The sequence below is a fragment of the Morus notabilis genome, unplaced genomic scaffold, assembly GCF_000414095.1.
Source record: "Morus notabilis unplaced genomic scaffold, ASM41409v2 Scaffold355, whole genome shotgun sequence".
In the NCBI taxonomy this organism is placed as follows: domain Eukaryota; kingdom Viridiplantae; phylum Streptophyta; class Magnoliopsida; order Rosales; family Moraceae; genus Morus; species Morus notabilis.
Genome location: NW_010360877.1, coordinates 457195 through 475326, shown reverse-complemented (window position 1 = coordinate 475326; position 18132 = coordinate 457195). Strand labels below are relative to the sequence as shown.

The 18132-nt window shown below is 33.0% G+C and overlaps 1 protein-coding gene across 1 annotated transcript; it reads right to left on the bottom strand.

Moving 5' to 3' along the window:
- Window positions 1–188: 188 nt before the first annotated feature.
- On the bottom strand, window positions 189–3214 carry LOC21400587 (probable WRKY transcription factor 46). The gene is made up of 3 exons (XM_010097487.2): window positions 2539–3214; window positions 2331–2459; window positions 189–920 (listed from the first exon to the last, which is right to left on the bottom strand). Exons 1-3 carry the CDS (start codon window positions 2829–2831, stop codon window positions 248–250), a joined length of 1095 nt encoding a protein of 364 aa, XP_010095789.1. The 5' UTR covers window positions 2832–3214; the 3' UTR covers window positions 189–247.
- Between the last annotated feature and the right edge of the window lie 14918 nt (window positions 3215–18132).

Below are 18132 nucleotides of genomic sequence, written 5' to 3'. Positions count from 1 at the left end.
ATCAAAGCAGTTTATCACACTTCAGAATTGACGGAGATTTTTTACTTCCAGTCAGACTAAAAGTCTGAAAAAAAAAAAAGGAGCTTCACATCTGAATTTAGTTTTACTATCTAAATTCTAAGGAGAGAGGAACACTAGTCACTTTCTTAAACTGTCAAATTCCTAAGAGTTTTTTTGTAAGTCACAGATTTGTATGAACACTCATCCATTATTTTTCTCATATGTATCCTAAAAAGCTGCATTTATTTTAGGGACACTGACATGAAGAGAAAAACTCAGGACTGTCAAAAGGGAAATCCAGTTCCAAATCCACCTTATCAAGTGTGAGATCCAAATCCCCGATTGGTGAGTTGGTGACCGAATTCGGGGTCGAAAGTATGTCAGTGAGATCAGATTCAGAGGTTTGGACATTGTTGTTGGCTAGTCCAAAGCTGCTCATATTGTGCCACGGTGAAACCGATAAGCTGGTCGATTCTGATCCCGCCGGAGATACAAACGGCGGAGAAAAAGGACCGGCAATGCCGTTCTCGACTATGTCGGAGAAGAAATCCCTCCCCACATTATCGGATTCAATTGGTGTGGAAAGGAAGGAGAATGGCTGAAATATGCCACGACCATCCTCAATATTATTTGTGTCAAAGTCCTCAGTTTTGACTCCAAGACCTGTTGCTTGTGGTTGCTTTGGCTTTTCCTCTTCTTGATCTTGTTCTTCATGTGTTGGAAATTGGTCATTGTTTTCTGCTTTGAGGCCGTGTTTGGGTAGTGAATTAGCTGATGCCATGGCGAGTTGAGGGGCCCGGCTACAAGTGTGGCGGCCTCTGTAAGTGACCTCAAAGAGTGAAGAGTCTTGGTCTGACCTTTGGACTTGCTTTGTGGCCAAACATCCTTGTGCATTTCTACGTGTACATCTGTAGTAGCCTCTGCAATACAACAAATAATCTTATGTCTTAGAAATATGTAAAAGACACCGATATGCTTGTGTAGATATAGTAGATACGTATATAATATTGTTTTTCTATATATATATATATATATATATATAATATTAGCTCTATTTGTAATAGTATTATAAAAACGTCGTATTTTAAGTGATTCTAATGTAAATTGACCATCTAAACTGGATACTATTGATTAGCTTTGAAGTCTTCTATTAATAAAAGAAAAAAGCGCAATCATTTAATGATAAAATTATGAACTATACTCCATCAATCTACAGTTGGTTTATATCTAGATAAAAAGGCATACACTCCATTTTTTTTTTTTTTTAACGATTTCTGGTTGTGTCCCTTCTTGGGTCGTATAAAAGACATAATTACCAGGAGGGTGAAATAAAAGTCTCTCTTTTCTTATTTATTATCCATGTGAAACGGCGAGGGTTGACGAAACTAATAGTAAGGTGGAGTTTGTCGGCGTGAGGCATTCTAGAAAATGAAGAAAATAAATAAATATTATATGTATATATATATATGTATAGTGACAGAGACTAGTTGATATTTTCAGTACCAACTTGTTCCTAATCAAGCCAAAAAAAGGTGGAGCAATCAAGTTGAAGTCTTAAAGACTAGTAAAAGGGGTTGTATCATACGAACGATCAGGATGTTTATTGTGCCTTGTCCACATTTTTTTGTATTTTATATTTTTGGTTTGGAGGCCAATGTATACCGCAACCAATTCAACTAATAAAAGCCCCGAAGTTAAAGACTAAGATCTCGTTTATTTTGTTGATTTAAATTTAAAATTTGAGTTTTTTTATAGTAAAAAATTCTCATAAATAATTATATTTAATTTTTTTATTACAATAAAAAATTCTCACATAAAATTACATCTCAACTCGAATTCTAAACTCGAATTAACGGAATGAACAAGACTTAATAAAAGCAATTAAAAGAGTAAAACTAACAAACCAATAATTAAGTTGTCAGAACCTAGTACTAATGAAATTGAGAGTCAGTGCATTGATCAGACTTCAGGGCCTGCTATTGGAGCTAGTACTATGTACGTGCTTTTTGGATAAGTTCAAGCACTATTTTTTTTTTTTACTTTTTCGTTCAAGCACTACTTTAAAGAATTGTCTTTCACATTTTATGCGTGACTACAAAAACCTTTTCTCTTCTTTCGCGTGCTTTTCTTGAATTTTGATACGCCATTTTGGGTCCGAAACCAATTATTACATGACAAGAATATGAGATTAAAGTGGTGCTAAACAAGCTTGAATACGAAGGGATATACGTCCACTTTAGGTAAAGCAGCAAATTAAAGACTTGTTTTGTGCGAAAATTCATGAAAAAGAAAAATGAAATGAAATAGAAGAAACGGCGAAAACTCCTCACCTTGGATGATTAGCTCCAAGTATGTCTTTCTGCCCATATTTTCTCCAGCTATACCCATCTTCAAGAGGCCCTTCTGGTCCTGTCCCCATACAAACCTTCACTTGCTCAGTCCATCTTGGCAATACTTTCCTAAAAATTCAAACCCAGATCCAAATCAGCAAAAAAAAAAAAAGAAAAAAAAAAAATCTCAAGAGGCTAAAAGATTCACCTTTTCTTGAAGACATCTCTGTGCTTAGAATAATCTTGGTCAAATATCACACTTCTTGGGCTAGTGTTGTCCAAGGAATGTGGGGATTCAAAAGGCTTGGATTGATCTGTACCAGAAGTTTTAAGCATTGAAAGAGCTTTTTCATAGGAAGATAGAATCTTCCCAACCAAGAAATTCCTTTTTTCTGGGGATGAAAATGGTTGGAGATGGTTCATAAGTTGCTTTGCTAGCTCCTTCCCTTGGATTAGCTCATTGATTAGAGTCTTTTGCTCCAAATTCACGGTTCTCTCCATTGAAACTGAAATGCAAAGAGGTTGTAGAAAGAGACTGGAGATGTATATAAACTATTGAAAAGAAGATTGGAAGTTAAAGCAATAGAAGCCAAAAAACTTGCTTGAGACCCAATTGGGCATGAAGTTGGAGTGTGTAGAATAATATCTAGTATGTGTTGCAAGTATTAAGGTCATTACCTAAGACAAAAGGAAGTAAAATGTGTGGGGATATATTATATAGTTACAAAATGTGAAGGCGAATTTGGGATAAGCTAGAGAGGAATAAAGTGAAGCTGGAGAATTGAGAATTTGATGAAGTGATACTCTTAATATGAAGAGGGTAAATGACTTATGTATGCCCATAGAAAAAGGAGTGCTTTTCTTAGTGGAGAAGGTGAGAGGAAGTGGGGGAGATATAAGGGGAGAAAAGAGAAGGAAAAAGAGCGATTTTGACTGAAGAAAAACGAGTTTTTTTTTTTTTTTCTTTTTTAAATAATTTTTCAATTTCTTTTTTTTTTCTTAACAAGCGGTAATGTTAATATTTATGACGTGCACCAATGGGATTATAGGATAGAGAAAAAAATGGTGAGAGAAAAAATCCAATTGCTGACCACTTCAAACGGCAATAACAATAGTACATAGAAAAAAAAATCACAATTTCTAATATTTCTTTTGTCTGGATCCCTCTTAACTACTGAGTAACAACGCGGAAGAAGATTGGAAGATTCTTTGGTCTCTCTCTCTCATCCCTTCTCTGACTGCAGAGTGCATGCATACCCAATAACTTCTTTTCGCCGCTAAATAGTACAAAAACAAATTAGAAATTTTCTTGTACGTGTATTTATAAGTTGAAGTTTTTTAACCGTTTAATTTACGTATTTTTTATTTTTTATGTGATTTTATATAAATTTAACAATTAATTGATATTTTTTAATTTTTATGTGATTTTATATAAATTTAACAGTTAATTAATTTATTAATACGTTAACGTATCAAAAAAGATTCTAAAACAAATTTAAGATATCAAAAATTCAAAAATATATTCATACCCAATAACTTATTTATTAATGAAATAAATAAAAAGTATGTTATATATATAGAAGTTACTGACGTAATGTGCAACCCCTTTGCTTACGTTTGATATTGATGATAGCTAACTTGGTGTTAAGAATTTTAAATCCAACTTGGGAATAATTAATTTGGACTCTCAATTTAATAACTAGTTAATATTTTAAACTGAATAGTTTATTCATAAAACTATATATCTCCACTTCATATGAGCATCTTCTGGTTAAGTGAGCAATATTTTAATAGTCTTTCAAAAATAATAATAATAATTAGCCTAAACAGGAATGTAAACTCGCCCTGAGTGGTGACTTTTTTTTGGGATTAAACCTTTAATTAATGACATGCTTATATTTTATGAAGATCGTAATATCCCGTCAAAGGATCGAGTTTATTTTCTAATAACCGCAAAAGACCTAATTATGACGAAATTCTTATAGTGAACAGTGGCAGGATTTAGTTTGTTAAACAATTTTTACTTGAATAACTTTGGGTTAAAAGAAAAGGGAACAATATGATCTTGTATTGATTTTTTTATTCACAAAACAGGCTCGAAATAACTATTTGTAAATGGTATAAATTAAAGCTATATATAGTCTTTTTTTTTTTTTTTTCTGTTTCACAGCAATATTATTACTCAGTTTGGAATTAAGATAACTTCATTGGAAAAAAAATAATAATAAATGGCATATAGATAATTGATCAATTTTATCTCAACTGAGGTAATTAGGGGAAAAAATTCCTGTTAATAGTAATTATCTGTTTCTGGCATAGAGATATCAGATTCAATCTGCATTTTTTTTTTTTTTTTAGGGTTATTTAAAAGTGGTGGACCTAACTTTGCATTGCCATTTATCTCGTTTGCTTGCTATTTCTTATAGGAAGTCCAAACTTAAGGTTGTTTTTCAACTTGTATATATCATAAAAACTTGCAACAAAAATAGACCACGCTTTTCTCAATCAATGACCTGTCCAACGACCAACACAGTGCTCATTTTATATGCGCATATTGTATTTACATTTTGTAGGTTAATTTATAATTTTTTTTAACTAGAAAAACATAATGGTTTCTTATATAGTGATTATTGAAGTTAATTGCATATATTATTGCAGAACACTAAGGTGTGAACGCGCGGTTGTTTAACATAAATTTTGCTTAGAGGCCACTAACTGTTGATTTGTTTTGCATGTGACACATATTTTTAAGCTTTCTACATGTTAATTACTCGGTGTAGCTTGCAACGTGCATCGGGAACCACAATTAATGTTAAGATACCTAATTAAGAAAATTCTAACTACGGTTTATGCAAGTGGTACATACAGTTGCAGTAATTTAGACGTGCCTATATGCATGAATGTCTATATTAGATATAGTATTATTCTTTGCACAAATTAATTAATCTCAGTTTTGAAGAAACAACATTTATATTATATTCAGAATATTAGCACTAATTAGAGTCTTATTAACAGCCAATTCCTTGAGATATAGATTTCCCTTTTTTGTGTATGTATTATATTTTAAACAACTTTTACATATATATATGTAACGTACTCAAGAATTAAACAAATTTAATTATGCTAATTGTGATTTATTAGTGTACCTAATTTGATTTTCTTAATTAATCAAGAACTTTTAAATCTACTTTTAGTATTTATAATTTCACCCCAAAAGTATGTGGGAATACATACCTCCACCCATTTTCTTTTAATTACCTTTCAGTATTACTTATTTCCTTATTTTCTTTTCTTTTCTTTATTTTCCTATTTCTCTTTCTCCACTCTCATTCTCTCACTCTCTCATCTCACTCTCTCATTCTCTCAATCTCTCAGTCTTTCTCTCTCTCTCGTGCATCTCTCTCTCTTACCGAGCTCTCTCTCTCTCTCGCTCATCTCCCTCTTCTTCTTTCCTCTCTCAAGCTTCACACTCTCTCTAAAAGGTTTTGAACCAGATTTGAACCAAAAAATGAGGATCTCCAAGAAGTTTTCAACCCTAACGCAAGGATCAAGGTAAATATTTAAAAACCCACTCTTGATTCGACTTTCTCTTGGTGATCTGGTTATTGGTTTGGATTTTGCTGAGTTTTGATTTAGTTTTGGTTTGAATGGATTTTGAATGGGTTTTGATGAAACCTTGATGAAATTTAGGAGTTTTTAATTCTTTGAACCCCATTTGTTGATTGGAACTTGGTTTTGTTAATTTCTCTTGAGAATATGTTGAAATCGAACCCGAAATTACAGGATTTGGCTTCGTTTCCAGCGAATCGGCCATTTTTGGCCCTGGCATCTCTCCCAACTGGTCGACCGATGGAGTTACACTCCTCTATCACCGGTCGACGGTTCACACTAAATCCGACCCTAAACAGTTTAAAAACCATGTTTTGACCCCGAAACTCGATGTAGAACCGACCTAACTTCATTTGGGAACTCAAAGTGAGTGGATTAGCCACATTAATCCTTGTTCCCATTCAATTTTCTGGAATGAATCCCAATTCCCAAAGAATCATGATTTGAATTAAGAATTATTTATGAACTTTGATTTTAAGTTAAGGCACACTAGTATGATACAATTGTATATAATTAAATTGTATTGTTTAGAGGAAATGATTAAACTCTAAACCGTTGATTTTGATGACGAAGCTAGTGGCACGATTGGACTTGGAGCTTGAAAGACAAGTAGAGCTAGGGCTACATTAAGATAGCCATAGGTTTGATATCCGAGAGGTAGGATATTCTTGTCTATATCCTTGATAGCCATGATTTAAATGATTTTGGCCTATGAAAATGTTTTAAAACAAAACATGTTTAAAGAAAAATGATTTTAAAGGAAATAGCATAAATAATGCTATTGAGTTTCCAATAATTTAGAAATGAGATTTTAAAGAGTTTTGTTTCTTAAAATGAGATATTTTAAGAAATGATAAAACTCATGATGGCCACAGAGATCGGGATATGGAAATCGTATCCTTGGGGACAGGTCTAGAAACGGGCCACTTCTTGCTCAGTGGTGATATTATGGCTTTGTATATTTTCATTATTTAGATATTATACTACTATTATGTGAGTATTTCTTTTCTTTAAAGGATGATCAGTTCCGGATGATATGTTTGAGCCGTGAGCACTTTCATTTATAAAGTTTAATAAAGTTATATCATACTGGGCCTTCCACTCACTTTTCTTGTTTCAAATGCATTTAACCCCACCAGGCGACGTGAGAAGTAGTGCTGAATAGGTAGCCACTACCGGTGAGGTGAATCCGATTCCGAGAAGTGAAGATCTGCACCTTCCTTTCTTTTTCCTTCCTACTTTCCTTGAGACATGTATTATATTATGGATTGTAAACTCAAATATTACTAGATTGTGGTTGATGTCAACATTTACTTTCTTGTTTATGTTCATGTATGCTAAACCTGTGGGGATTCCTGATATGATACCAGGGGCGAGGTTTTGAACTTGTTTTGTTGGAATTTCCACCACTTTCCTTGAAACGTAATTTCTTATAAATTGTGAGGTTTGTTTGGAAATATCTAAATATTTTGGATTTAAAATTTAATTTTTGAACTGTTAATTGTTAATCACTTTCTTAAGCAGGTTTAAATTTCTAAACAAGTCTCCACGTCACTAACCCCTGTTTGGGGGCGTGACAATATATAGACAAATTTTCAATTGCCCATCAAACATAGAGAAAATTATGTCAGTCGACATGCCCATTAAAATTTCTTTTATCTTTTTCACTTTTTTTAAATTCATATTGTAGGGGAATTGGAACTTAAAAAATAGAAATTAAGGCCTCAATATTCGAGTCAGTATGAAATAATTAGAATTACTTTTGAAGCCTAGCTAACTTAATTAATTACATGCTTATTTTAGTACCTCAAAAGAAAAATCTTATTTGATGATTTTAGCACATTTGGGAGCATCAATCACTCAATGTTAAATTAGTATGTCAATGCTAAATTTTAGTATTTGAATAAGAAAATTACCCTTTAATGCAATATTAATTTTTATGCTAAATTTGATACATAATATAATTAGTGCCAAAAGAACTAAGTATGATATTTGTCAAATTTTAACATTCTATTGTTAATATTGGTATTTCAAATTAAGGAAATAACACTAATATTGTACTCAAATGAACCCTAAACACAAAAAAGCTTTATCCTCAATCAAAGAATGGATTCACCATTAAGATCTAATGAAAGATACAATGAGGTAAAACCAAAATGTACTTAAATGGCTCTTTCAACTATACTTCTACGATCGATAGAAAACTCTAATCGATCAAGATTAAGACACTTGTAGCATAAAAGTCATCTAAAACCTCACAAAGAACCAAATCTAACCAATTGGACATGTCACCAAAATCGGATAGTGGGATACCACCTCCTTAAACAAAATTTTGAAAATAATTAAAATGCGTCAATTACATGACAAAAATAGCATTGCCTTTATTTTACACAAATAACTACCACAAAATGGATATAAAGCCCAAACATTATAGAAAAAACCAATCGTGACAAGCCGAACAACGTGACCAAAGAAGATAGAAAAGGCAGTGTTACAAGGTGATGGGAACACCGTGAAAGAGGCACCCTCATATCAGTGAGTGAGAGTCATATGGTGCCGCCATCCAGTGATAGAGACAGAGGGCAAGAGGGGGCCCTTTTTGTTTTTGTTTTTGTTTTTATTTTCAATATAATGATTTTAATTTTAATATAATAAATATGTGTATAAATTAGACTTAACTCTACTTAAATTAATAATTCTCTACATTTTATAGGATCAACCATTTAGATTTTAAACAAAAACTGTTACATATATATACATGTTAGTATAGTTTTGATAATAATATTAAAAAAAATTGGCCCTTTCTATTAATAAATCCTAACTTCATCACTACCGCCGTCAATCACTGAACAACACACATGCCCCACCAAACGTTTCGACTGCACCCTATGGACAAAAATCCCCAAAAGTGTAAACCTACGAATGGCTAGTAAGTCAACAAAGGTTCGGGTTCTCAGTCGATTTCCGCTGAAATCCCCTCCCCCATCGCACCAATGAGCACCATTATGACCATACCATTGTTGTCGAACACTCTTCCACAAATGTCCCCCACCTCCAATTACAATGAGGGGGTGAACATGAGGCCGAAAGACAAAAAATCACTCCTTATGTTACCAATTAATCGATTCCTCTCCAACCACAAGGCCGACACCATCACTAAAACCATCACCATGGAGCCTAAAGCACCTTCTCTAGGGTCGCAAGTCTGAAGGCCAGTGAAGCAGCAGTGTCAAACTCCGGCACATAATAGCAAGGTGACACAAACTTTTCCTTAGCATACACCCAAAAGTACTGCATCAACTTAAAATGAGCTATTAGCACTAGGGGTGTAAATCGGCCGGGTAGGGTAGGATTGAGTCGAAAAATTGAGCCTACCCGACCAGTGCAGGTTGAGAAAATTTTAGGCCGCGACACTCTCTTAAGTCTACAAACCCGCAACCTTTCAGGTGACCTCAGGTAGGGTCGGGTTACTCGGGTTGGTGATCTCAATGACCACATGATCACTTTTTAGTCAATTAATTTGTGCTTGTTACAGAAGAAATCATTATCAAACAGAACATGTCTTTCCTTCAAGAGGGGGTCTAAATGCAAGGTGAACAATTAAAACACTCACTTTGAAATCAAACACTTCCAATATAAATAAAGAATGTCCTAATTCAACAACTAGGGCATACAAGCATTTTTTACACAAACCGTGAATCCAAAACATAAATAAGTTAACAGTTTAAATGCACAAAGTCCATAAAATTATGAAAGTAAGAATTTGAAGTGTTGGACATTGTTTTACCTACTTTGAACATGTTCGGCCGGGTAGGGTTACCTCAGGTTCATGTAACCCCACCCCGCGCCCCTACCCGCACAGTACGGGTTAGGCATAATTAAAACCGAAAATTAAATAAAAAATTAAAAACCCGTGATTTTCGAGTAGGGTCAGCTCGGCTCGGCCGAGTTCGTCGGGTTCGAGGTGATTTCTTACCGCCCTAGTTAGCACTTAGTCAATTGTCCTTTTCATTTAAGCCTTAGAATATTTTTATTTTTAAATTATTTTAAAAATGAAAGTTTACATTTATGACTTCTTTAACTTAATAATTAAGACAAGAAGCAGATATATCATTTAAATTGTCTTTATACATCAGAGTTTTTTCAATAAGATATCCCTACCAGTTAAACATTTCTAAATGTTAAGTCTTATCGAATTCACATTAAAATTTAAAAAAAAAAAGTACATAAACCTTACAAGTTCTGATACATATACAACGGTTCATATCCTTACAAGTACGTTGTATATTGATGTATATAATACATATTATATGCTACCTTAGAAATCTCACATATATTGGAGCACAAAAGTAGAATAATATATCTACTATGAGAATTCAATCGTAGGATACTGGTAGAGCTCTATTTTGAATTGTTAGACTTATATTAAGTTTTGTCAATTTTGCATACTTTTCATTTTGATGGGATTTGATTCAAATCTAACGGTAAAAAATATACATTGCAGTAGGTAACTCTACCATAAAAAACTCCTGTCAAATATGTTATTTTCTCATTTTTAATATTAATATAGCATCAATATTGACATTTGAATTAGAGATGGTCTCATATATGATTATTAAAAATTGTGGAACTATTTGTAATACTTTAATGAAAGTTAAATTTAAGGCATTGTTATTTTTTTAAAAAGTAAATATGGGCATTAATTAATAAATGGAGTTTTCACACTAACACATGTTATTTTACCCTATATAAGGTTAGTTTTTTAAATCGTCTGATCAAATTTTAACGGTCTAATTTGTGAGTGTTTAAGTTAAAAATGATTTACCGAAAAAAAGTAGTATGTAGCTTTCTTCAAAGCGGGAAATATGCACTAATAAAGGTAGATATCAAATATTTGTTTCGCGATAATAATATATATTATCTTTCTTTTTTATTCATAGATTGTTGGGATTTATTTTCGAAGATTGTTGGGATTTATTTTCTAATTTGTGTATTGATTGTAATCGGATTTGATTGGCATTATTTTGGGAATGTTTGGCTGGTTGATTGTGATTGAGAATAGATGTACAGCTGGAAAGGTCTTTATGGAAGGTTTCTGCAAGATCTGGAAACTTAATTTAGTTTCTATTTTTGTAAGTCAACTATTGAGCCAAAGATGGTAAATTGATTTGATTGATTTTTTATTGAGATTTTCGTGGCTAGATGATCTTCCTCTGTTTCCTAGGAATGAGTCCAGATTCTTATATCAGTTCGGGAAGGTTTCAGAATTAAAGGAGTTTGATTCGGACTGGTTTTGAGAAAGTTGACCGTGACAGCTATGTTGCAGTTATTGTTGCAACAAGGATTTGCAACAGATTTGGTTCAGCGAATTTTTCAAGAAGTGGTCAAGCCTTTAACTTTCTGCCTTTTTATTGAAAGAGTCTCTGGAGTAATTGTACGCCTTTTCATGAGTTTTCACTGGGTTGTGAGATAGGGGCGAGCACTTGTATTCATAGAGATGATTTGAGTGTTTTACGGGAGAAAAACTTAGTTGGAGGGATTCCAATGTTCAAAAGTCGAGGGGATCTCGCAGTTCAAGTCCATTAGAAAATTGCAAGTTCATAGGCGTCTTCTTAGAGAGGGAGTCTCGAGCAGATTAAGTCCAATTGAATTGTAAAGGAGTTCTTAGTGGATTGTTCATCATCTGGGCGTGGCCTCGCGGAGTAGGGTGTTACCGAACCGCGATACCATTTCTCTTGTATTTTTTTTATTTTTATGTTTATGCATTATTCATATTGTCTTATAAAGTTTTAAAAGACCCAAACCGGTACTAACAATTAGTATCAGAGCAGTTCACTGACGTGTATTTTGGTGAGGTATTGGTGTACTAGTTGATTTTGCAGGAATTGATGTCATGAGAGAAGGAGGATTTGTGAACAAACCACCGTTTCTGGAAGATGTCAATTACCCCTATTGGAAGGCTCACATGAAAGCTTTTGTTAAAGCTATTGATGAGAAGGCATGGCAAAATTCAAAAAACAAAAATTCTCAAAAGAAGAATTTTAACTCTCAACAGTTTGAAGAGAAGAAAAGAAATAAGGGAATACAATGCCGAGAATGTGAAGGATTCAGACATGTTCAAGCGGAGTGTGCAAACAGTCTCAAGAAGAGAAACAAGGCTGCAATGTCGTCTACATGGAGTGACGATTCTGATGAAAGTCAAGAGGATGCAGATGATCACACTAGCAATTATGTGGCTTTAATTGTAAGAAATGAATTCATGAATAAAAATTTATTTAGTACTGATAATGTTGTTGCAGAGTCTGTTGCAACAGCGTCTGCAACAACCTCTGGTGGAGCTGTTGATGATACAGATTTTGAGGATGAAACTGAAGATGACAGTGACGATGGTGACCTAAGTCTTGAGAAGATTCAAGAGGCTTATAAGAAGATGTACAGTAAATGGCTTGTTGTTGCAAACGAAACAAATCGCTTGAAGATGAAGTTGGTGTCTTAACAAAGGAAATAGATGAGTTGAAGAAGGCTGCAACAAATTATGAAATCTTGGCAATAAAGCATCAGAGAAAGCTTGCTGATACCAGACTCGAATTGGAGCAGACCCAGAAGAATTTAATGATGCTAAACTCGGGCACATCAAAATTAGATCACTTACTCTCACAATAAAAAACTTGTGGTGATCATTCAGGCCTTGGCTACAAAGGTCAAGAAATTTCTGGGAAGACTGTCTTTATGAAAGGAGCCACCAGTACTATGATGCAGTCTTTTAAGAAATCTCGGGTAAGATCAGACAAGAAGTTTGTTGCAAAGCCTGTTGTAACAAGACAAGCAACAGACAGGTTCGTTCCTATATGTCACTGTTGTAATTTACCTAGCCACATTAGACCTACATGTTACAAATACTTGAATGTTTTAAAAAGATGTATGATCATTAATCCACCAAATTCTGCATTCACAAGAAGGACACCTAAAGCAAAGATTGATGTGGAAAATAAATTCCTAGACGTGTGTGGATAAAGAAATCTGATTTAAGGTGTCATGGAACTTATACTTCTTTTAAAGCATGTACTGCTAACTCTGAGTATTGTAGTAATGGTCACTTCAAGCTTTTGATAGGTGATAAAAGCAATATGCATGGGAGAATACCATATTCAGGGGGAGTAAGACTCGTGGTGGATTCAGGGGGAGCAATTTGTAAAACTCAATGAATTAGAACGTGATTTGCAGGAAGGTGTTACACAGTTTCTAGAATTTTTGGCTTATTTTTGTCAAAAAAGGGGAGTAAGTAGCCTAGTAGGTTTGATTTGTGCAAGTTGTCTTTACAAAAAGTATTGTGTTTTTGTTACTATTATTAGTTTTGCCAAAACAATGCCAAAGGGGGAGATTGTTGGGATTTATTTTCGGAGATTGTTGGGATTTATTTCCTAATTTGTGTATTGATTGTAATCGGATTTGATTGGCATTATTTTGGGAATGTTTGGCTGGTTGATTGTGATTGAGAATAGATGTGCAGCTGGAAAGGTATTTATGGAAGGTTTCTGCAAGATCTGGAAACTTAATTTAGTTTCTATTTTTGTAAGTCAACTATTGAGCCAAAGATGGTAAATTGATTTGATTGATTTTTTATTGAGATTTTCGTGGCTGGATGATCTTCCTCTGTCTCCTAGGAATGAGTCCAGATTCCAGATTCTTATATCAGTTTGGAAAGGTTTTAGAATTAAAGGAGTTTGATTCGGACTGGTTTTGAGAAAGTTGACCGTGACAGCTATGTTGCAGTTATTGTTGCAACAAAGATCTGCAACAGATTTGGTTTAGCGAATTTTTCAAGAAGTGGTCAAGCCTTTAACTTTCTGCCTTTTTATTGAAAGAGTCTCTGGAGTAATTGTATGCATTTTCATGAGTTTTCACTGGGTTGTGAGACATGGGTGAGCACTTGTATTCAAAGAGATGATTTGAGTGTTTTTCGGGAGAAAAACTTAGTTGGAGGGATTCCAATGTTCAAAAGTCGAGGAGATCTCGCTGTTCAAGTCCATTGGGAAATTGTAAGTTCATAGGCGTCTTTTTAGAGATGGAGTCTCGGGTAGATTAAGTCCAATTGAATTGTAAAAGAGTTCTTTGTGGATTATTCATCATCTGGGCGTGGCCCCGCAGAGTAGGATATTACCGAACCGCGATACTATTTCTCTCGTGTTTTTATATTTTATGTTTCTGCATTATTCATATTGTCTTATAAAGTTTTAAAAGACTCAAATAGGTACTAACATAGACAAAGCCGTTGAAAGCTAAAAGAAACTTGTCCTATCGACAGGGATGCTTATTGTAAAATTCTGTTAGTTAATAATCTTGGTGAAAACGCTAGAGAGAGGTCAATTAGTGCATGTATGTGTGTTTGTGTATGTATTGGAGAGAGAGAGAGAGTTCCTTGTTAATTTAAGATTGCATATTTTGCCAAAATTTGAGGTCATGAAATTGAGACCATTCATTCACCGTCAAGCCAATGAGAGTTGGGGCAAACATGCCAAAAAGCCTTGAAGAGATAATAATATCAGCAACTGTTTTCCTCCTTAACCCAAAATTTGGGCTTGATCATGTCCAAACGTACACATTAATAATTTCCAAGAAGCTGCACAGTAGTTGATCAGAAACTCATGGCTCATCAGAGTGAAATGAAACAGGGGTCGTTGTTAAGAACAATTTGAAAGTGTCTACTTTTGTCTCCTATCTATAAACCGTGTCCGTGTGGGGGCTCTTTTCTTTGTAGTTTCTTTGCGTTCAAATTGGAATTCGGATTATTCTTTCTTTCTTTCTTTGAACTATAAAGTCAAGGCCAACTGTCAAATAATTTGAGGCACGCATGATAAAGATGATGTTTGGTGTGAAACGGACATGATATTACTACCACGCGAGAGGATGTAAAATGTTTTTCCAACCAGGTGCATTTATAATAGAGAAGACTATTTTATTTCGCTTATAGGAAATGTGTTTCGACTGTTAGATTTATTTTTTAAATGTTTAATTTACAGTTAGAATAGTTCGGTATCGTGCATAAATTTAGTTGTTAAAGAAAAAACAATGCAACGGTTAAAAATAACAGTTCTTATCGGTGGAGCAAAATAACCTTCTACACTGTAAAGATTCTCTTTTTTGGACTCAAATTTTTTGTCTAATTTTAATATATCAATTAGTGTCTAAACAATCATATATACCATGCCACTTCATGTAAAAAGAAAAATTAAACTACATTTTAATTAACTCTTCTTGCTTATCATGAGATTGTATGGGATGATATAATTAGTTAGACACTAAGACGCTAAAAATAAAACAAAAGATCCGAATCCCTCTTTCTTAAATTGATATTTTTGAGTCCTCTTGGCACTTGAATGTCCAAACTCACAGATAACTGATTAATTGTATGCAGACGCTTGACTGGGTAATAACACTTTGGCATAAAATGTACAAAAAGAAAATCTTCCTACAATCGTGTCATGTCCAAATCACCCACTCAGGACCAAGTCATGACATCGGATAAAATCTACATAAATAAAACTCAAGATGCTTTTCGCTTCACAATTAGGCAAGTTTTGCTTCACGATCAGGGTATCCTTGGTAAAGGCCAATATCTAAAAGCAATAATACGTACAAACCCAATACAAAGGACAACGTGTTTTATTACGAGTCCTGTTGTTGTTGTTGGGAATGGTTAATGAGACTTGATTTTAGTTCTCTCTTTCTCTAAAATCTTTCATAAGTTTTTCTATCACCACTCAATAAAGATAAGATACCTTTTACAAAGTGTCCATCATCCATACTTTTAGCCTCTCAATTTCGTTTTCTTTCCTTTTCTTTTTCTTAGGTAGGCTTCGAATATTTCTTATTCTGGCCTGTTTTGGTTCACAATATCTCTAATTCTCTATTACATATAATTTCCCATTTGTTTAACTTGGATTTCAGAAGAATAGTTTATAGTATCAAAATTACTCAATGAACCAACAGGCGATATTTTACATGAGAAAACAAAACGAAATAGAAATATATGCAACTATTGCAGAATTAATATAACACTTTTTATACTAATCAACTATTATAACATTCGAAAAGGACTATTATGCGGTTTGCAGAAATACCAGCCAGCATGGAATTCATTTTACCTATCTTTTCTTTTTCTTTTTCTTTTTAGCAGCTCACTTTTTAGCTTTCACCTTCTTACACAGTATATATAGAAAAAGGTATATAAATATATATATATATATATATATATATTCGGTTGAAACTTTCTACACTAAACATATCTCTCACAAGCAAAACAAGTCAATTACTTTTCATTTTCTAGCGATAATCAAGTTCCTTTCTTTGTTTCTTTGAAGAAAGATAACAAAAGTTATAATTATTTTTCCTTTTTTTGTTTCCTTTTGAAAGAAGAGACCAAATAGAGAATTAGGTAGTATACTACAATTTTTATACGTATTCAGATTTATGCCACAATTTTTTTATGATAATGATTTATGTTACATTTTGTCATTTTTTCCTATTTTATTTGTATGGCACAAATAAACATGGTCAATATTTATGGCACAAATCTGAAGCTGATGATTTTTGGTGGCATTCCTAATAATTTCTCTTAAAATTGAGATACTAAACCAGTCCACATACAGGAAGGGACTATAATGCCAACTTACGAGGCAATTATCAGAACTTCATATGTTGAGTTGAAATTTAGTAAAATTTTTAAAATATCATAAAAAAAACATAATAATTATCTAATAATGTAACAGTTTATGCTAAATAATTATATAAATATTATTTTAATCATAGTAATTATATGATAATATCAAGTTTTGTTATTCTTATAACATTTCAAAAATTTTGTTATAGTCCAACTATACTTTTTAGGGAGAAAGAGGAAAATATGCCAAAACTTAAGATGAATTAAAATTAATAGGCTAATAGTTTACATAAGTTAATAAATAGGCCAAATTATTGTTTTCGTCCATAACTTGTCTGATTATGAATCATAACTTGACAAGTTATTGTCCATAATTGTCCATAACTTGTCTGACTATAAACCATAACTTGACAAGTTTGTCCATAACTTATCTTGTTATAAACCATAACTTGATAAGTTATAGTCTATTAATTTCTATAACTAAAAATTGACTTATATACTTTCTTAAATTTTTCATATTGGCATATTTTCTACTATTTTCCTACTTTTTAATTGTGTTATATCGGGAAAGAGCCCTTAGCTGCATAAGTTAGACTGGGTCTTTGGGATTTTGTTCTTCTTCCCGGCTATGCATGTTGCGTGCAAGACCAATTGCTTTTAGACACGGCCCATTTAGCCCATCTGAGGTTTTGCTATTTATGAAATGGCCGAATTCAGTAGCGCGCATCATAATTAAAATTTTATCAAGATCACTATATCATGAATGGATTATTAAAATTCTGTCAAATCTATACAACTGAAGTTAATAAGTTTTAGGCTCATTTTAGTAGCACCTTCTACCGATAGTACACATTTTTAACGGTTGGATTTGGTTAAAACTGCATTAAAATAAAAAAATATACAGAACAAACAGTTTTTAATACATATTTAACGGCTAAAAATAGACTTATTAGAAGTTATTTTTTCAGATCCTATCTAAATATCTGTTAAGTTTAATAGTGTATTAATTTCATGATGTGTATGGCACTTTTTTGAATAGTGTATAGATTGTGGGAGTGGGAACTTCATGTACCTCAGCCCTACCAAACAAAATATTGAGGGCCCGTTTATTTCATGCGTTTAAACTCATAATTTTAATTTTATTATAGTATTTTTTTCTTATAAAAAATTTAAATTTCAAATACTAAAATAAAAAATTTCTAATTTAAACGCATAAATTAAACGAACCCTAAACCGTAAAATATCATAACCAAAAGTAACTTCTACTTTGAAAGCATACAAACGTTTAGCTTAACAAAAAGATTTAGTTTAACTGTACTACTAGGTCATCGTACAACGTACAAGTAGTGAACTTTTTTAAACTATAAATGTTTTTTTTTTTTAATTTGATTTCCTCATATACGGATAATTTAATTGTAGTAGGTAATCGAAGATTTACATACAAAAATCAGTTAATGTAAATTATAAAAGGGAATCTATAGTAGAAAAAGGAGTTCTTTGAATGCTCCTATGTAAAGAAGAGTGGATATATAT

Coding starts and splice junctions, on each gene's coding strand:
- LOC21400587 (XM_010097487.2), bottom strand. CDS start 2,831: ATGGAGAGAACCGTGAATTTGGAGCAAAAGACTCTAATCAATGAGCTA. Junction 2,460..2,538: donor AGAGATGTCTTCAAGAAAAG/GTGAATCTTTTA, acceptor TTGAATTTTTAG/GAAAGTATTGCCAAGATGGA. Junction 921..2,330: donor CTTGGAGCTAATCATCCAAG/GTGAGGAGTTTT, acceptor GTTGTATTGCAG/AGGCTACTACAGATGTACAC.